The sequence below is a fragment of the Pan troglodytes genome, chromosome 4, assembly GCF_028858775.2.
Source record: "Pan troglodytes isolate AG18354 chromosome 4, NHGRI_mPanTro3-v2.0_pri, whole genome shotgun sequence".
In the NCBI taxonomy this organism is placed as follows: domain Eukaryota; kingdom Metazoa; phylum Chordata; class Mammalia; order Primates; family Hominidae; genus Pan; species Pan troglodytes.
Window position 1 is genome coordinate 39,001,192 of NC_072402.2, and position 21,875 is coordinate 39,023,066.

Consider the following 21,875-nt stretch of genomic DNA (forward strand, 5'->3'; position numbering starts at 1 on the left):
TGAAATGCAGAGTTATTGAATGATTGTCAGTTTCATAAAAAATTTTGTCTTAATTATCATGTTATCACCATTATGTCAATTTTTAAAATTGTAAAGACATTACCTTTTCCTCATTTGTTGCAGAAGAATCTGGATCTTTTCTTTTCTTCTTCAATTTTTTATCTTTACTTTGTTTTGTGCTAGAAGTCTGATAAGGTTGCAAATCTACTCGAGAATGAAACTGATAACGACCACTTTCCACATCACAATAGTAATAAATTCCAGTGGAAGGATCATAATAGAGTTGATTTTCCTTTGAAAGTCAAGAAAAAAAAATTATATTCATGTAAGATAAAATAAACAACGAAAATGCCAAATACATTCAAATGTGGTAAATATTTCTTTGAACAACTATAGTATTTTCAGAAGACAATGAATTAAAGATAACAATAAAAAATGCTTGAATCTTCCAAAATACTTTACCATTCAATAACTGATCTAATTTTCCTAGTGTGAGAAACAAGTAAATCTAAATATTAAATTTAATCATATAAAATTGTCAATACTTGACCACTTTTAACTTATAATAAACAGCAATTTCATATGGTTCCACTTAATACATTAAAAAAATTGATAATACTTTTAAAGGCATGAAAACTAAAGCAAGCATAGGAAAAAGCTGACCATATGAGCGCAATTCTAGACTCCTGATTCTTAATGACTGCACAATAATGGTGTGGCAGTATAAACCCCTAAACCCTCCTCTCAATGTCATAAAACAAAGATTTGTCTTTTGATGTTCATAACTTAAAATTAGTGAAGAAAATTCTGAAAATAAAGTTCATGCATACCAAAAAATAACATTCTATAAAATGCAATCAATAAACTGTCTCCATTAATTAATCAGTTCTATAGTAAATAAGACTTACAAGCAACCATGCAAAAATGAATTTGGCAAATTACAGATTTAAAAACCAGAAAGATAAAATTAGGTAATCACCCATATTTATGATATACTGGCCAGTACTCTAAAACCAAGATTTAATTGAACAGTCTATATTTTATTTACATCCTAAATCCATGCAGACCAGACCCGGAAACATCTTTAATGTACTGAGATTGAGCAACTAAAACTTCCTGAAAAAGAATAATTTATTTTTCTAACTATTGACACTTGCAATTTATTGTCTTTAATCCATGCATTTTGCAGATCTCTTACAAAAAATATTTAGATTTCTCACCATCTTTCTCTTAACTAAGAAACTGAGTGGAGGCTTTCCACTCTTTATTTCTAGTAATAATGGAACTTTTATAATTCAAACCTTTTAAATCTGTTTATCAGTCCAAAATATAGACATTTTCAAAATATAAAAAAAATTTTATTAAAATATTAGCACAATGAAAATGGCAACACAATGAAGTTCCTAATTTACTCAGAAATATAACCTGCAGAACGTACTAACCATTTACAAAACAACTGATGTCAAGAGAAAAGATACAGAAAGACAGGCAGAAGATTGACAAAGACTAATGTCTACTTGAAACTATTGTTTTCCTAGAAACTAAATAACTACTCTCTTTGGATAAGTGTTTAAACATTAATTTTCTGGTTATTAATTAGCATTGTCAATTAGCAACCCCCATGAAAGAAAACCCTCTCTTTACAAAGGACTTACAGTTTACCATATGCAGATTGACAAACTAATGACACCTCTTATGTTAATTGAGATATTTAGTATTATCTTATGTTCTCTAGATAAGAATAGTTCCAGTAACAGGAATGATGAACGTCAACTCCACTTTTGTGTACCACATTCTATAATTCCTCAGAAAACCAGATTACATTACTAGATTCTTGAGTTTGAGGTATGTGACTGAGTTCTATCATTGTCATCAAATCTTCAATGAAATATAATTATTAGACTTCAACAGCTATAACACTGTATTATAAATCAAGAACTTTATTTTCTGGTTCTATCCTAGTCAGTGGTCCATTATATTTTAGATCCCATATTAATTCCCTAGTTCTCATTGCTAACAGATTGATTTTTGTTTGCTTGTTTTTTGAGACAGGGTCTCACTCTGTCACCTAGTCTGGAGGGCAGTGGTGCAATCATGGCTCACTGCAGCCTCCATCTTCCCAGCTCAAGCGACGCTCCCACATCAGCCTCCTGAGTAGCTGGGACTAGAGGGTGAGCCACTACATCCAGCTGACTTTTAAAATTTTTTATAGAAAGAGTCTCACTGTGTTGCCCAGGCTGGTCTTGCACTCGACTCAAGCAATCCACCTGCCTCAGCCTCCTAAAGTGCTAGGATTACAAGGAGTGAGCCACCATGCCTAGCCAACAGACTGAATGTTTAAAGTGAAATAGTTAAAAGGCACAGGATATAAAACACGGGCTAATAATAAACATACTACTAAGAATTCAAGAAAGAAGTCTCCTTATGTGGCCTAAAATGAATTCATAAAGTATTTGATATAATTTTTAAAATTCTCACCCCAAGCCTAAAATTAACCTTACTTCCCTATTAATTCTATGAAAAAAATATTGGTTTAGGTTCTAAAATATTTACAATGTAGTTAACTATCTGCTTTTATTAACAAAAGCTCCAGTATTTTTGTATGTTATTTTTATACATAAACACTTCTCCAAAACATTGTCTATAATAATCATAATAAAATTTATTTTAACCTTAACCTTATTTTAAAAACTTAGAAGTGTAGCATCATAAGCTATTTTAGAATTCTTCTGTCAAATAGTTTTGAGTCAAATATAATTTTAAATGCAGCTTTTTGCTTTCTTACTTCGGCTTAGGGTTTAATATTTGATATCAGGCACTGAGTATGTATCATACAGTATTAAAAGGTCTGAGATGTAATTCGAGACCAGCCTGGCCGACATGGCGAAACCCTGCCTCTACTAAAAATACAAAAAATTAGCAGGGTGTAATGGTGCATGCCTGTAATCCCAGCTACTTGGGATGCTGAGACATAAGAATCACTTGAACCTGGGGAGTGAAAGTTGCAGTGAGCTGAGATCACACCACTGCACTCCAGCCGGGGTGACAGAGGGAGACTCTGTCTCAAAAAAAAAAAAAAAAGGTCTGAGATACTTACAGAATCATAATAGAAACCAGTGCTGTGGTCAAAATACAGTCCAGTATTTTCATCATAACTAAATCCAGTCTGTGATACAGCTGCTTCTGCTGCAGCTCTCAAACTTTCAGCTAATGATGAGCCTTCTAAGGAGGTATCTTCTGTTGCTAATGCAGATGCTGGCTCCTATAAAAGATATAGGCATGCCAAATAAGACAAAAGCTTCTGTATATCAATTAAAAAGTTGGCTGAACTCAAGACTTGAGACTATGTTTAAGTAACACTTCAATTTCTACAATGGAAAAGCATGACTATCAATTATGACTTGAACCACTTTTTACAACATTTACTAGTGTGTCAGTAACTTCAATTTTGACCCAGTTTTGAAGGCACTAAAAATGAGTGACAATTATTCGAGAATAAATGTATGATGCCACAGGGAAGCCATCCACAAAATACAGACCCTGAAATATTGGCTAAGACAAAGATCTAGGTTCTTCAATGATTATATGTTCAATTGGAAAAAAAATTTCAAAAAGACAAATGAAGGAGAAAACTGTAGATTAAATGAGATATATCAAACACAATAGGGATCCTAATTCAAACAAACTATAAAAACAAATTTATAGATTCAGGGAAATTTGAACAGTGGCAGGGTATCTGACATAAAGGAACATTAAAATTTTTTTAGGTGTAAATGTGGTATTGTTGTCCACAGTTCTTTTGTTCAGTCAAAATATCTGGAAAAATTTTGTTTTAGTTTATGTATATCACAAAATTTTGGAACACAATGTAGTAGGAAAACCACTACATATATGAAGAAGTTCTAATTCTGGTTTTGGAAAAACTACAACATTCTTTGCATAATTACACATAAGAATGTTTATAACCCTTATATATGCTGTGACGGACCAAAGAAGTCTATCTTTCCACATAATAACAACAAAGAAGGACAGGTTCTTGGGCATCAACAGTTTCATGTTTAGCATTTTATTACCTGTGAATTTGAGGCAAAATTGTCCACTTGTCTATATTTAACATTTTCTGTTCTATCGGTACCAGGGTAAGCATCATTTTCTATTTGTAAATGGTCTTCAGAATTCAAAATAGAAGTTTCGATAGCTTGATCTTGTTGATCTGACAGTTCAGTCACTTTATTTGGAAGACTAACGTCATTGTAGTACGTCTGATAATAATAATCTGTAGCAAAAAAATGAAGTGAAATCATATCATATTAGAATAATGTATATAAAAAGGACTTAACTACAAAACACTGGCATTTAAACACAAAAAGCACATACTTCAAATAAATCATGATTTTTACAACTGTACAAATTTTAAAAGATTAAAACAGATGGCACAGATAAATCTGCAGAAGTGTGTATCTTTGATTCTAATGTCTCCTTCAAGACCCTAGCTGTCAGTTAAAAAGAAAAAAAAAAAGGTAAGTTGGTTACATTTTCTACAGCAAGAGTAAAATAAAAATCTGTAGATAGGTTGTGTTCTATTTAAAAAACTTAACTCTTAACTTCCAACTGGATACCTTAATACTGTTGCTTATCAACTGATAATGAAATAAAGGCAAGGAATTAGGGATTGATTTATTTTTTGGCAAATTTCTCTCCCCATGCAGACTTTTTAAAACATATCATGCAGATAAGAAAGGTTAGCACTATTGCTATGTTTAGCAATTTAGCCAAAAATTATGTCCTGACTGAAGCAAGGCAAAACTTAATAGGAAAGATGATTTCTTCTTGTGACACATATATATTAAAACTCAGTATCTCAGCTATTTTGCCTTATAACATAATGCCATTCATAAGGCCATGGTGGTGGGCTCACCATTCCCACAAGGATGAGAGACTGATACTATACATAATTCTAATTAGAACACATCAACAAGAAAACAAATGCCCCTGGTCACAAGGAAGGCAGATACGGAAGTAGATGGCTAACTGCCTGCCAAAAATTACTCAGTGAGTGTGCCACTGAAAACATTAGCAACATTATAGAAATCACAGGAATGACAATACATTTCTACTTTTTCCTCCAGAAGAACAAATTGATTATCCGAAAATACCATTATCATATGGAGAGACGTCAACAGTATTAACAATTCTCATTTACCTTGATCTTTGTTTATTTTAAATTAAAAGAAAACTCAACATTAGCATGATTTGAATGTAACAGTGTTAGCATATCCTCACTATAAGCTAAATACCTGAGATTGACCAAGGAGCATGGTTCTCTGTTTGTACTTCTACATCAGACTTTTTATTATCTTCATTTCTCCCACGTTGGAGTATTTTACTGAGTTCTTCCACCTGAGAGAAAACAAGGCTTTAGGAAAAAGAAATCATGTAACAATCTAATAATATATATACCAGTCTCCTACCGTTACAAATAATTGTTTTAGAGAAATGTCAAGAGCAGCAAGTTTCCCTTTCAGAAAAGCTAAAATTATTATTTTACTTTATACATTTAAAAGACATTTTTATTCCTAATCTCTCTTACTAAATGTCCAAATATCTCCTCCAAAAATCGAACTAAATAATGAGACTTTGTGAACAAGGTCCTTTATTTCTAACAAATAAGAATGCTTTTATGTTAACATTTTAAAGTCAGTTCTAAAGAATTCAAAAATTCAAAATTTACAAAGTCTCATCCCTACTGGATTATCTAATACTCATTTGGTATTCTCCACTGGGAATTAACTATCCACCTGAATATGTTAATGCCACTTACAAGCTTTAATACATTTTTTCATTAAACAGTAGTCCTATAATTAAGTAACTGTAGCAGAAGAGAACAGGGAAGGTGACGGCCTGAGAGGGGCATCTGTCCTCCATGTACTTCACACACTAAAATACCCTTAAAAGGATGCTACTACATAGGACAGAGAGAAACAAGTGTGTGGAAGTGCCCAAAAGCAGGTAACATGCTGCCTCGGTCAATACGCTGCCTCAGTCAATACACCTCAGCCTGAGAGGACCTCAATGTGAGACAATGTCTACTACACACAAGAAACCAACTAAAAAACAAGCTTTTAAATATTTATTTAATGATACATAAAGCTTAAACAGAGAAAGGTGATAAAACTGATCTGTTGCTAATACTAGGGCAGGAACTACAGCGAGGGAAGCAAGACACTGATCGTGAAAAATTTGAGGCGCTCCTCTGATTCATGCAAGTACAGAGTTCATCGCTGGGAATTAGTGCCCCATTAAATTCCTCGCCCTAGGAGCCTGATTGCCTTGCCCTAAATCCTGGCTCTGGCTACTGTCCCTATCACTATGAATTAGATTACTTAGTATCGACTACATGCTGGGCACTATACTTGATGCTTTAGATAACATCTCATTAATTCACAAAACCACCTGAAATATTCGTTGTCCTAACCCCAATTTTACACATAAAATATCAGACAAGACAAAGTAATTTGCACAAGGCTATTTTGGGGTCTTGTACAAACCCTATACATATTATGGTTCTCCAGTTACCATTCTCAAGCAAAACTTTTTAACTGCTCCAAATAAAACACATTCAGTAATTTGGAATGACAGTTAATCGAATCCACCCTCTCCCCAACCAAGGGAGGCTGACTAGGAGAGTAAGGAGTTATCACTATCCAAAGTAGAGTCAAGACTTTCTATGAGATTAAATTTTTAATATTGGACTAAAATGGAGGCATGTAGAGGACAGATGATCCTCTCAGGCAATTACCTTCTGTTCGCTTCTGCTGCAGTTTAGTCACAGAACTACTATTTTTTAAAAGTGTATTAAAGCTTATAAGAGGCATTAACATTTAATAACTAAATCCACGTGAACATTGAATGATATTAGATAACATGAATGGGAATTGATAGCTCTTAAATTTTCTAATTATTTAGGGAGAATTGCTGACCTCTCAAAATATTAGCATAAAAACATTCTTTTCTGTAAGAAATAAAGGATCTGTTCACAAAGTCCCATCATTTAGTCTGATTTATCAAATTAACAGTAACACCAAAATGCTGGCTCTCTGAAGATTAGCAAAAAACGTTTTCTTTTAGAATCTCTAATGCAAGCAGTACTTCAACAATTTAGAATTATAAAGGAGCTTTTCAAAAGGCTGTCATGTAAAAAAGGCTGTCATATTTTGCTCCCGTCTCCCCATATTTTTTTTTTTTTTTTTTTGAGACGGAGTCTCGCTTTGTCGCCCAGGCTGGAGTGCAGTGGCGCGATCTCGGCTCACTGCAAGCTCCGCCTCCCGGGTTCAGGCCATTCTCCTGCCTCAGCCTGTAGCTGGGACTACAGGCGCCCGCCACCACGCCCGGCTAATTTTTTTTGTATTTTTAGTAGAGACAGGGTTTTACTGTGTTAGCCAGGATGGTCTCGATCTTCTGACCTCGTGATTCGCCCGCCTCGGCCTCCCAAAGTGCTAGGATTACAGGCGTGAGCCACCGCGCCCAGCCACCTCTCCCTGTTGTTTGTTTGTTTTTTTTTTTACCATATTTGTATTTTCCTAGCATAGTTATTACACACTGTAGGAGTTTAAATTGACTAAACAAAAACTTTCCAATAATGTCATGTCAGGAACTCCATATAATGGTCATACAAAGTCATTGCAACTCAGCAGTTATTTTCATAGTCCATTTGGTAACAAAACAAAGAAGTCTGATGACGTTTCAGTGTTCAGCCTATATACTGGTTTTAGGAAACCACCAATAAATTATGAAGGACTAGACAACGGTCAAATTAAAACTAGTTACTATGTGGAAATAATCTGTTGGCAGAGAGGGCCTGCCAACAAGGTAGAAAAAAATACTATGCTCTTGGTTTTTGGGTTTTTATTTTGAGACAGAGTTGCACTCTGTCGCCCTGGCTGGAGTGTAGTGGCACGATCTCGGCTCACTGCAACCTCCACCACCTAGGTTCAAGCAATTCTCCTGCCTCAGCCTCCCGACTAGCTGCGATTCCAGGTGCCCGCCGCCACGCCGCTAATTTTTGCATTTAGTAGAGACGCCCGGCTAAATTTTGTATTTCACCATGTTGGCCAGACTGCTCTCGAACTCCTGACCTGGTGATCTGCCCGCCTCGGCCTCCCAAAGTGCTGGGATTACAGGCGTGAGCTACCGCGTCCAGCCAAGGTTGTTTTTAATGTGACAGTTTAAGTATTAACATTTGCCCCTACTATCTATCTTGGAAACGAAATAAGCTGCTTAACGTCTCCAACAAAAGCAGTTATATATCGTCCCTACTTCCACAAGAAAGCCGAAGATGATAAACGCCCAGAAGAGCAACCTTACACAGGTATAGCGTTCAAAAGTTTGTAAAATTGTTTGTTTTACTTCACCTTTACAACTGTGAGCTATCATTCTCATTTAATGGGGAACTGAGACTCGGTATATAAGTTTACACATCCAGTGAATAGCAGAGATGGGATTCTGACTCAAGTCCAGCATTTTAATAAACTCAAATGTGATCTACAGTAAATGCGCCTACTGCCAATGGGATGTTAGGTCAAGTGAGAATGAAGACAATGTAGCCACAGTACTTAAGTTCAATTCACGCCAGCCGCGAGACATTGATTTAAATCAAGTAACCTGAACTCAGGTTTGCTCCTAAGGTACTTGGAATTGTAACTGCGCTGAGCTTCTACTTATTTACTTCAAGTACTCTACAGTAGTTCTGAGCCCCTGCCAGGGACCCCTTCCGAGGCTATCAGGGGCTTCGAAGGCCTCGCCTGGGCTGGATGGGGCGCGGGGCTGAGGAGGACCGCGCACCTGCGTGCGGAGCTCCTGGTTGTTGCTTTCTGCGTTCTGGTACAGCCGTTCTGTGTGATGCAGCAGCTTCTCGATCTCCCGCACCTGCCGCTTGCAGCTCCGCAGTTCACGTTCCAACTTCTCCACCTTCCGCCTTAGCTGGGCCAGCTCAGGCTCGGGGGAGGTGGGCGGCGGCGGCGACCGCGGCGCCTCCGAGGCCATGAGCTCCGGCGCGAGACTGCTCGTCGCCGCGGAGGGGCTGCGTTCAGGCCGAAACGGACGCCGGCGGACCCAGAGACCACTGGAGCGCGCGGGCAGCGAAAGGCAGCCTCACACCCGGCTGGCCGCGGTGGCCCCTGGCCATGACGCCCTGAAACTCACTTGTAGCCGAACGGGGCTGCGAGCAAGGGGACCGAGGATGGCCCCTGCCCGATGTGCGCGGCCTGCAAACCGGAAAACTTTCCTGGAAACTACCTCCTCCAGCTACAGAGACAGAGGGAGGAGCGTCGGATAAGCAGTCGGAAAACCAGAGGCCAAAAGAGCTCCAGCAGCTCCCCAGTTGAGCCGGAAACAACGGCGCCAGCGGCAGGCGGGACCAAGACGGAACAGGAAGCGACGGAAAGCGGGAAGACCTGACGGTGTACGTGCCGACGTCTCGGCCTGCGGAGGGGCGTTACCTGAGGGCGTGGAGAGCTGTGGCAATGTGGCTACCGAAGCCCTAAGAGCGATAGGGAGGCTTGCAGCCTGTGGTCCCAGACATTTGCACGTGCTGATGTTCTTTGAACAAACTTTTAGTATAGCATGCATTTCCTATCTCCTTGTTTTACAAATAAGAACAGAGTATCCCAGAAATGATTTGTGGGGACTATGATGCTCTACTTATGTCAACTGAAGAATGAGGAGGTTAATAAATTTAGAAAAGGGCTTTATTTCTCATGAAGGGTTACAGCCTGCAGGGTGGCCTTTCTGACAGGCTTGGAAGCATAGCCTCTGGTCAGAAGCTGAGAACAGACACTTGGAAGGAAGGACAAAGGGAACAGAAATTTATGCTGAGCAGGGTGGCCAAATATATTCAATGAGCTGTAGGAGGATTCATGAATATTTATGAAAGGAGAAATATGCACATGCACAATTAAGCTTCCTGCCTCTCTATGGGACCCATATTCAAAAAATGGTGGTGTTAGCATGATCCCAGTGTGAAGTTTTCAGCCCTCCGATGTCAAATGGCAAAGCAGAGGACATGAAAACCCTCACTGTTAGTCCCTGGTAGATTGGCCAGAACTTCTCTGTGGTTGGTGGTCTCTTATCAGGAAGGAATGCTGGTTGGTGTGAAATCAGCCCAACTGTCCTATAGAACTGATGTTTATGGTTTCTTTTGAATAAACCTGGAAATTTACCCTCCCAGTCTTAAAACTTCAGAAAGTTACATCTTTCTTATCTGAGTTCCTTTCTTGGGAAACCAACCATGAGGCCTCCCAGATAGTATCAAGGAATTGAAACTTACCAGATCACTGCATCTGGACAATGAGGCACCATACCCCTCACCCATCATGATTGCCTAACCAGCCACCTGCTGCCTGTTGAACAAGTCCTCATCCTTACCGCTCACTAATTCCTGTTTTCTCACATGTAGTCACATTTCTCCCTTGCCATATAAACCTCTAATTTTAGTTGGTTGAGGAGATGGATTTGAGACTGATTTCCTATTCTCCTTGGCTGCAGCACCCAAATAGAACCTTCTTCCCTGGCAATACTCCTTGTCTCAATGACTGGCTTTCTATGTAGTGAACAATGGGTCTATTCAGTCAGTTCAGGGGCTCAGAAGTTTACTTTTATTTCTCATTTAGTCATTCTTCTGGTTCCTGAGTTTAGACCCCCTGGGAAAATAGAGCAAGTACATTAGGTCTGAGTCGCAAAAAGGAGCATCCCTGGTGGGAAAATAAGAGAGAGACAATATTCTGTGGAAAAGGGGAGAAAAATGCTCTGGTTTGGTGCATTTATTTGGTCTTTTGTCTGCATGACCCTGGCATTGGTTTGCCAACATTTAAACTGATGAGCCCTTCTTTGGAACACACTTCCTTCCTTTGCCAAAGTCATTTAGAATTAGATCATGAGCTCAGAGTCCTGGGCCTGAGATTTGTGGAGGTCAGCAGCTGTGTCATGCAGATGCTCCTCTCTCAGGGCCCAGCACAGTGCCTGTCACAGAGCAGTATCCGTAAATGCTGAACACAGCTGAACAAGAGAATCCTGTTTGGTGTCTTAGATCAGTGGCCACTTCCATTAACTATATTTTCTTATTTTTTGTATTCTTGATGCTCTGGCATCTGGGGTCTTCCTGACCAGGGAGATAACCCCTCCAAGGGTTAGCTAATTCCTAGACATAGCAAACAACTCACTTATCATCTACCTTCTTTATCAGGCTGTTACACTCCATGCCAATATTCCCCTGCCCTAATCACTCCAGGGCAAAGTACCAGACAACTAGGAACAACTCCTACATCTCAGATCCCACTGAAATTATGCAAACTAAACCTGCTTATCCTGATTTGTCCATTCCTTCCTGCAAAAATCACATAATGTTTTTTGCCATGTTTCCTCCCACTCCTTCTGCCTCCTTTGGACCTTAGTGCTTCTCCACATTGCCTTGTGTGGCTTGGTGTGCATCCTCCTCTTGGGCTGGGTGAATAATAAACTGTCTTTTTGATAGCAGACCATCTCCTGATCTGTTGGCCTCACCATACATAAATAATAATAAAATCTAAATTTTAAAATATGGCTCTGTATGTATTTTTGTCTTGTGCACTGCCCACTAGATTATTCATAAACAGTGAGCTTTCCAGCAGAGACCTGCCCTCTCTAGGGCCTGTACACATTCCTCCTTAGGCCTGAAGAGTTCTTCACAAGGCACTGTATCTGGAAACATAGAGATTCTACCTTATTGTCATGTCAAGAGTAATCTTAAGCCATCAAAGGAAGTTTAGTGAGAAGATATGGTATGTCCCGTGTGATGCAAAAAAAAGATGTATTGCAAAAAATTTCTGACTTCCCTTGATGCATTATGACTCCATTAATGAACATATTGAAGTCCTTTTAAAAAGATGCTATTTTCTACTTTCTCCACCTATTTTCTTTAGGGGATAAGAAATTCCATAAATACCATTTGAAAGGTATCTTTAAGATGATATTTCAGTTTTTAGTAATTAACTGGAGAATAAATAAATAAGCTTATTAACTGCTACTTGAAGCAGTGCTCCTCTTATTTGTCTTAATCTGTTCAAGGCTAAGTTATCTTTACCTTGTAATACCAGTCTGTATCCTACCTCTGACCATTAGAAAAGAATGACTTTTTTTTTTAGAAAAAGCCTTGAATATCAGGAATTGCATTAAGGTGCTAGTATCAGAGGTGGTCTATAGTGGCTTATTAAACAAATTAGGGTGTTATCCTGTTACATTACAGAAGCCTAGAGAGGGGCAGTCCATGGCCAGTGACTCCACAGTTCTTCAGGGACCCAGGCTTGGTATGTCTTTCTGCTCTGCTATTCTCGGAGCATGTTTCCAGAGCCTCCAGGTCGATCCATGGTGCAAGATGGCAAGGGATGAAAGGACTTTCCCAAAGCCCCACCCAATGGTTCCTGTCTACCTATCAATAGCCACCCCTTGCTGCAAGTGGGGCTGGGAATTATGTGTATATGTGTGTTTTTCTAAGCTAGACGCATTATTCTCCTAATAATATAGGGGTTCTACAAGTAAGGAAGAAGGGCAAAATTCATGTTGAGTATGTAAATAGCAGTCTTTGCCACACCTAGTTTTCAGATCTAAGAGGTACTTAGCATAGTGGGCAGAGGCGCTGCCCTAAAAAAGCATTCTACTTGACACCCTTCACGATTTGATTTTGTTTTGTAATGTTTTTTTCCCACATCCTCTCCAATAAATGATATGAACCATTTTTGTACTTTTTGCCATTATGAATATAATGAGCTATTTCCTTGCTGTTTTAATTGATACTCCTCTGATTACTAGAGAATCTCATACATTTGTTGAAATGTATATATGTTGAAATGGCTATATGTCCTTTCCTTTCTGTGAATTGCCTATCCATATCTTTTTGCCCATTTCTTTCTTGTTATTTTGCAGTTCTTTATATAAACAAGGTATTCCTTCTTTATCAGTTTTAGATATTACAGATATCTTCTCCCAGTTTGTCATATATTTGTTAGCTTTGTCCAGTGTTCTTTGTTAGCCAGGAATTCTTAATTTGTATGTCGTGAAATCAGTCTTTATTTTATTTTACTTTTTAAAATTTTATTTGGCTTTACAGTGTAGGGTTTCATGAAGACTTTCCTTACCCCAAGTCATATTTTCTTCTATTGATCTTATAATTTGAACTTTCACATTTGTTCTCTATTCCAGCTGGGGGTATTCAGACATGACCTAGTTTTCTCAAGACCATCCCCTTTGCATTGCTTTGTAGTACCACCATCATCTTCCATCAGGTTCCCATCTTTATATATGGGCCTAGTTCTGAGCTCGCCATTCTTTTCCACTTGTCTATTAGTCTGCTCCCATGCCAGAGCCACTCTGTTTTTATCACTTAGGTTCTTTAGTATGCCTTAACTGGTAGGGCAAGGCCCTATTTTGTTTTTCTTTTTCAAAATCAGCTTATTCATAAACCTCTATTTTTCCATATAAATTTTAGAATGAGTTCGTTGAGTTCCTCAAACAATCCAATGGGATTTTTATTAAGATTACATTGAATGTATAGATTTATTTAGGGGAATTAACATAAAACTTTATTTAGATAGTCAATTCACATACATTTTTGCTTAATATTTTTCTTGGACTTTAGTACAATTTTAACACTTGTTTCGGGAAAGGTCTTGGGTATTCTTTCTTAGGTTATTTCCTAGACACACCGTAGTTTTATTGTGAATAAAATTGTATACTGAAGTATATTAGAGAGGGAAAGAAAAGTCAAAGTGATGAATAGGTTTCTAGCTTGGACGAGGAAGATAGGGACTATTGGAGAAGAGTATGTTGCATGAGGAGGAAGGGACGCTTTAGTTTCGATTTTGTTAATTATATTGAATTTGAGGTGTTCAGTAAATAGTGAGCACTGCAGAAGCCTATCTGAAGCTTGAGAAACAGATCTGGCTGTAGAACTACTACTGTGTAAAGCAAACTCAAATGGCTCCAAGGGCTAGGGAGATAAAGCAAATGAATGGACAGGGCAGCTGCTACTCAGCTCCTGCGAACTGTGGAGACATATGGGAATGTGGACCCTGTGTTGCAAAGCTTCTGATTTTTCGAAAAAAAAAAATCAATCAGGATTTTTATGTGAAATCTCTCTGTTTTAAAAAAATGATTCAAATTAGAAAAGTGATTTCTGTAACTTCAGTGTCATATGATTTATTTTGTTTTGTTTTGTTTTTTGAGATGGAGTCTCGCTCTGTCTCCCAGGCTGGAATGCGGTGGTGTGATCTCGGCTCACTGCAACCTCGGCCTCCCGGGTTCAAATAATTCTCCCACCTCAGCCTCCCGAGTAGCTGGGATTACAGGCACCTGTCACCACACCCAATTAATTTTGTATTTTTAGTAGAGACACGGTTTCACCATGTTGGTCAGGCTGGTCTCAAACTCCTGACCTCAGGTAATCCACCTGCCTCGGCCTCCCAAAGTGCTGAGATTGTAGGTGTGAGCCACCGTGCCTGGCTGTCATATGATTTATCATAAGGAATTGGCTCAGTGATTATAGAGGCTGAGAAGTCCCACAATCTGTTGTCTGCAAGCTGGATACCTAGGAAAGCCCGTGGTGTCATTTGAAGGCATGAGAGCCAGGGAGCCAATGGTATAGATTCCAATCCAAGTCTGAAGGTCTGACAACCAGGAGTGCCAAGGGCAGGAGAAGATCAATGTTCCAGCTCAAGCAGTCAGGCAGAGCAAGAATTCAACTCTACTCTGTCTTTTTCTTCTATTCAGGCCTTCAGTGGGTTGGAGAATTCCCATCCACATTGGGGAGGGCCATCTGCTTTACCTAGTTTGGCAATTCAAATGTCTTCTGGAAACAACCTCACACACACAGCAGAAATAATATTGAAGGAGATAAATGAGCATCTTGTGGCCCAATCAAGCTGACACATAAAATTAACCATCACACTTTGGAAATTGCATGAATGGCCCCAGTTCTTTATCGGTCTTCTTCCTCATCCTTTGACATGTGATTTTGTGGTTTTCCTCACTAAAAGGGAAGAATCTCCCCTTCACCTTTGAGCTGGTTTGGCCATGTGATTTGCTTTGGTCAGCAGAATGATGTGATGTGCCAGAAGAGTGGCACATCTAAGCCTAAGTCCCAAGGCCTTAGTGATTCTGCTTGCCCTCTGGATTTCCTGCCATTGCCACAAGAAGAACATACCCAGGCATGTGTGCTGGTCTCAGGAGAAAGATGAATAATACAGGGAGCAGACCTCTCCTAGCTTAGATGCTCCAGCTAAGTCCAGGCTAGAGCAGAGACTTCAGGAAACCCTCAGACACATTAGCAATCCTGGTGGTGGTGATCAGCCAGCCCACACATCACCCCTAGGCTTGTGAGAAATAATGAAGGATGGTTGTTTAAAGCCACTGAGGTTTGGGGTGTTTAGTATGCAGCAATAGCTAATTGATACTCAATCTGATCTAGAGCCATTCCAGGAGCCTATGAATTTAATCAGGCTGGAGTTCAAATGCCTGAGATATTATAATATTCCACAACAGAGGAATATTGTCAATTCAATAAAAGCTGATTTATATCCGATTTCTTTTAAACTGTCATCAATTTATATTTAATTAATATCCACCTGTCATAATTTATATTGGATATGGTGGGTAGCCAACTTTTCCTTACCTGATTCAACTTTTTGATGCCACAGGAGAATATCTGGGGGAACCATAGCATTTCAATTGTTCTGATTTATTGCCCCATATTACTTTTGGTCAATTGACCATTACCCGTTTCCTCCCCTGGAGGCCCAAGAAAAAAATGGGTGGATATAACATTAAAACACTGGAGTGATGGTAAAGGAAGCCAGAGGAAGCTAAGTAAGACACTATTCTCCACCCCCAGCTAAAATTCTTACATTTTGTACCTTCCTTTTATGATGGTATAATGAGTTAAAACATTGCTGTGTTACGAATCTTCCCAAGTCCTCCTCCCTTCTACTCTCCCTTAATAATAAGAATTCAAACTCTCAAAGGACAGTCTGTCCCACTGGACCAATTCTAGGTCTTTAGAAGGCAAAATCAATGGTTCATACTAGAGCAGTACTTAAACTCTTTGTGGTGAGGATGTTTTTAAAAATTCTAGTTCATTATGGATTAATATTTTTGTAAGATACAACAAAATGCGTGAGTGAATGGGAGAGGAGAGAATAAGGGATGTAAGAAGGGTTACTGGGCAGTGCGAAATGGTGCCCTTTTAATAGTTCTCAAGAAATGCCAAGTCAGTTTGGATTTTTTATTTTAAAAAGTTTTTTTGGCTATTTGAACTGTGCTTTTTTGAATGCAACTGGCCCATTCCAACAGGAATTTTTTAGTGTTAAAATTGGATACAAAATACAAAAATCAGCAATCATTGTTAAATTCTTCTGAGGTTGTTCGTTGCTTGCTGGTGCCTTTCAGGTATCCTACAGCATAAGCAGGAAGGTGCCTGCCTAGTTCTTTAAAAATCACTCAAGCTAGCCCTTGCTCAACTATGTCTAATTGCCTGCTGGTGGGAGCAAAGGTCATATCTTTGCCCTCAGCCTGAACCTGAACATGAGCCTGAGGCTGTAAATAATTATGTTCAAGATATTAAATTATTTCATTTTCTCACAGTCTCCAAGGTTCCTGGGAGTTAAGCCCTTTCTGGCTGCAATTTTAAAAAGTGTCTTTGTGGTAGGCACCGCTAGTTGTCAACCCAACAGCCATATTTTCCTCTTTCTGACAAGAGAACCTGAATTTCGTTTTGGGTAGCAATGCACCTAGCTAAAGTCTACATTTCTCACTCTTGTTTGCAGCTAGGTGACCATATGTCAAAGTTTTGGCCAATGAGGTATATAAGTAGTAGACTACAGGCAAGGTTTCTGGAAAAGCTATAGTTTCCTGTTGTATTAGTCCGTTTTCTCACTGCTGATAAAGACATAGCAGAGACTGGGCCATTTACAATAGAAAGAGGTTTAATTGGACTTACAGTTCCACGTGGCTGGGAAAGCCTCACAATCATGGGAGGAGGCAAGGAGGAGCAAGTCACATCTTACATGGATGTCAGCAGGCAAAAGAGAGAAACCGTGCAGGAAAACTCCCATTTTTAAAACGATCAGATTCAATAATCTCCCACCAGGTCCCTCCCACAACACGTGGGAATTATGGGAACTACAAGATAAGATTTGGGTGGGGACACAGAGCCAAACCATATCACCTGTTTAAAAAAGATAGATTCAGTCTTTTGTTTTTGCCCTTCTCTTTCTTCTTCTTCTCCCTACCTGAAAGATGGACATTATGCTCAAGGTGGAGAAGCCACTTCCTGACTGTGAGATGAACACCACACCCTAAAGAAAGCAAACCAGAAGGATGGGAGGATCCTGGGATGTTAATGTCACTGTGAACCACCTGTTTCTGAACTTCCTCTTGATTAAGTCACCATAGCAGGGTTTTTATTTCATTCAGCCTAATGTAATGCCTAAATGACATAGTCTTTTTTAATGTAGTTTATCTACTTTGTTAAACATCTCTACTTTGTTAAACATCTTAGTAATTTTTACTAACCTAACTTTTAGGTGAAGCATTTACTGTACTGTCCTCTAGGAACACTTTAAGAGAATTCCAACTGAAGGAATAATTGCTGATATTATGATAAAATAAGAGTAAGTTTAAGAACCTCTGGCTTCCTGGTGCTACTTCCATTAGCTGTGGAAGATTTGAGAACATGCAGGGTTCTTCCTGACCATCTTTTGTTCTTCCTCTGTGTGGATGACCTAGGAAACCTTTCAGTTAAGAAATATATCAGTTGGCTCAGAGTGAAAGTTTTATGTCCTCCAACCTTTTCCCCAGAAGTCAAGTGCAGTCATACACCAAATAACATTTTAGTTGATGATGGACCATATATATGACAGTGATCCCATGAGACTATAATGGAGCTGAAAAATTCCTATCACCTAGTGATGTTGTAGCCTCTGTAATGTCATAGCACAATGCATTAACTTTTCTATGTTTACACAGTATTCAGTACAGTCACATGATGTACAGGCTTATAGCTTAGGAGCAACAGATTATACCATGTAGCCTTGGTGTGTAGTAGTAGGCTATACCACCTAGATTTGTGTAAGTCTTCGTGTAAGTACACGCTATAATGTTTACACAATGACAAAATCGCCTAAAACTGATGAATGTCTCAGTATCCCTATTGTAAAGCCACACAAGACAGTTGTATTAATTGACAAGTCTCCAGCAATTAATATCTTAAAACTTACCAGAAATTTGGTAAAGAAATGTTTGTGAGACTGGGCACAGTGGCTCACGCCTGTAATCTCAGCACTTTGGGAGGCCGAGGTTGGCAGATCACCTGAGGTCGGAAGTTGCAGACCAGCCTGAGCAGCATAGAGAAACCCCGTCGCTACTAAAAATACAAAAATTAGCCGTGCGTGGTGCCGCGTGCCTGTAATCCCAGCTACTTGAGAAGCAGGAGAATTGCTTGAACCTGGTAGGCGGAAGTTGCCATGAGCCAAGATCGCACCATTGCACTCCAGCCTGGGCAACAAGAGCGAAACTCCGTCTCAAAAACAAACAAACAAACAAGGGCCGGGCACAGTGGCTCACTCCTGTTATCCCAGCACTTTGGGAGGCCAAGGCGGGCAGATCACGAGGTCAGGAGATCAGACCATCCTGGCCAACATTGTGAAACCACGTCTCTACTAAAAATACAAAAATTAGCCGGGCGTAGTGGTGCGTGTCTGTAATCCCAGCTACTCGGGAGGCTGAGGCAGGAGAAGCACTTGAATCCGGGAGGCGGAGATTGCGGTGAGCTGAGATCCCGCCACTGCACTCCAGCCTGGTGACAGGGTTAGACTCCATCTCAAAAAAAAAAAAAAAGAAAGAAAGAAAGAAAGAAATGTTTGTGAATATTTTTCAACCAGTATGACATAAAAATGCTCCTGGTGTGTTTTGAAGTTTTGGGCTTTTCTCCTTCCCCTTTGACAACTATTAACCAAGAAGTGATATACAGAAGAAGTTGTAATGATAGTGGAAAGAAGAGGGTAACTGGTTGTGTGTGTATGTGCATGCACAGATATATATACTACATGGGTTGATGCAAATTGCAATTGGTTACATTTGCAGATTACCATTTGAGTCAGACTTTTCAAAATGAGTAGTAAAATTTGCTTTTAACTTAAAACTATCCTAGAAATAAAATTTATTTTTAAAATGATTACTGAACAGAATACCTGTGTATTGAGCACCACCAACACATTCCCATGATAGTAAGTGTTGAGCGTCTGCTACTGAATTAAGTTGAAAGACCACTAGGTGCACAGGAAGACCCGAGTTACTTATGGACAGATGTCTGAAGTGGTGTAGGACTGTGGAACTCACAGAGTTTATGAGCTAAAAAAAGTTGTGTGAAACCCTGGATATGTGTGATTATTCCTTGGTCCCACTTCTCTCAGCAGGGTGATCATGTCAACGTGAGGTGTGATTAGCACATACACAGCAAGGATATAGCCATTCTGTACTTGGCTCTTTCCCTCTGAGCCCAGGCTTGGCTCCATAATCCTTCTCAACACAATTGCCCCAGGTGGCTATAACCAATCACTGAAACTGTCATGTGGGATGAAGCCTTAAGTCATCTGGGTAAGACCTAGAGAGTTGTGGCACAGCAAACTTACATCTTTAATATGGTTCTACCGATATTCTTGTTCATGCTTATCTCTAAAGTGTAGATAAAATCTTCAAGAAGGTTTGAAGGCAAAATAGAGAAATGTTTATTTGTTCAACAAATATTTGTGGAACACCAACTGTGTGCTAGGCCTGGTGCAAGGCTCTAAGAGGGAGGGGTACAAGGTTGAGTGAAAATAGGTTTAGGTCCTTGTCATTTAAAGTCTAGTGGGAGAGACAGACAAATTAAGAAATCACAAAAAGTGCAATTGTAAAATAAGATTACCAGCATTAGAACTATATCATCCATTGAATGCAATTTATTCTATAGAAGCACAAGTCTAAGAATGTCATGGGAGTTATGTTTAAAGGACAAACATGCTACAGATTATTAGAGAAAATAGAGTAAGTGAAGTCTTGCAACAATTTCTTTGGTTATACTAACTAGACGTAAAAAAAAGCAATGCAAATTTTCTTTCAGAGGATCAAAATAGATACCTGAAATATCTATTTCAGGACAAAATAAACACCCTCTCCTTACTAGGTAAACAAAATGTGCTCAGAACCTTTCCACAATTCCCCCACACTCAGACGATCTCCCTGGAGCAGTTACATTCACACAAGTTAGAGTAGAAAGATAGGAATGTTCAAACCATTTTAATATAATAATAACTAGGTATATGATTTTAAAGTAAATTTATATTTTAATGTTTATAACATTATAACAATATTATAATAATATAATAAATATTAAAACAGTTTATAAGGTGATGACATGTTACAATATTATAACAAGTGTTATAGAATACTGTTATAATAATAATAATATTATAACAATTATAATAATTTAACAATATAATGTCCAAATATTATAAAATATTACGACAATAATTATATGTTGGCCAGGCATGGTGGCTCATGCCTGTAATCCCAACACTTTGGGAGGCCAAGGTAGGAGGATCACTTGAGCCCAGGAGTTTGAAATCAGCCTGGGCAACATAAGGAGACAAATAATAATTTAAAAAATTTTAAAAATAAGCCAGGTATGGTGCTGCACTCCTGTGGTCCCAGCTACTTGGGAGGATCATCCGAGCCTGGGAGGTCAAGGCTGCAGTGAACCATGATCACCCCATTGCACTCCAGCCTGGGTGACAAAGCAAGGCTCTCTCTCTCTCTCACTGTGTGTGTGTGTGTGTGTGTGTGTGTGTGTGTGTGTGTGTATACATACATATATGTGTGTGTTATATAACAATTATGTCATATAATTAATATAGTATCATTTTCCCTTAGATTCTGTCTGAAAGGAAAGGAATGGGTTCTGAGTCTGATGAATATCAGCCTATCAGAAAAGAACAAAAGACTAGAGTTTGAGGAAAAGCAAGAAGTACCCTAGAGAAGGTTAGGAGCTAAAGGAAGTAAGAATTTTTTCCAAGACCAAAAGGAAACAAGAGGATACAGTAAAGAGGAAACAGGGTTTGGGGCTGGGTTGGGCATTAGGAAAAGGTGTTCAAGAAGAGAGAGAGTGCATTGCCCAGGAAGAACTGGGTGGGCAGATCTGATAAGGGACCACCATGAGGGCTATTGGTGCTCAGGAACTGCTTGGGAGCTGGGCCATCAGCTGCAGTTGGCTCTACTTTCATTCATGGGAGTGTCACCCCTGCCTGCACCAGGGAACTCTGGTAACCATCCTCCCTTGGTGCCCACGAGGACTTCATTCCTCCAGCATCCTCCCCCACTGACTCATAGGAACACTCACTTCATCCCTAGTGAAGCTGGGGAGCCAGCTTCACTACCCAATGCACATAATACCCCAAGACACTCATGAACCGAAGGAGAGGGAGAGGACTGATGGAGTCCTAGATTGGACCCTCAGTGGAGTGGGTGTGAGGAAGCATCTCCCACCTGTACTTGGGGGTGGAGTAGGGTGCTGAATTAATCAAGAAATGTGAAAGCATTTAACTCTGTAGGAGTCTTCTCCTTTCCTCCCTTCCCTTTTTTCCCTGAGGTGGAGCAAGTTATTGACAATTCTCTTATAATATAAAAATATTTAAAAATATAAGAAAGGAAATTAAAATGATTCAAAGGAAACATTGGAATGCCACAACTACATATTTACCTTCTTGCTGTTTCAAGGAAGATCCTGGTCATGATCCCATCGTTTATTGATATGTACT

General features: G+C 39.2%; 1 protein-coding gene across 2 annotated transcripts in view; it reads right to left on the reverse strand.

The window, feature by feature from the left end:
• The window catches only part of AGGF1 (angiogenic factor with G-patch and FHA domains 1), a 34,474-nt gene extending 22,919 nt beyond the window's left edge, over positions 1-11,555 (reverse strand). For both annotated transcript variants that reach the window (XR_008547951.2, XM_526886.8), the window contains exons 1-5: positions 8,842-11,555; positions 5,298-5,400; positions 4,074-4,276; positions 3,098-3,262; positions 104-292 (exon numbers count right to left, since the gene is read on the reverse strand). Coding sequence is in view for 1 of the 2 variants with exons in the window: in XM_526886.8 (XP_526886.2) it covers positions 104-292; positions 3,098-3,262; positions 4,074-4,276; positions 5,298-5,400; positions 8,842-9,042 (861 nt within the window). In the remaining variant the exon portion in view is untranslated. The remainder of the gene's footprint in view (positions 1-103; positions 293-3,097; positions 3,263-4,073; positions 4,277-5,297; positions 5,401-8,841) is intronic.
• Positions 11,556-21,875: the final 10,320 nt, after the last annotated feature.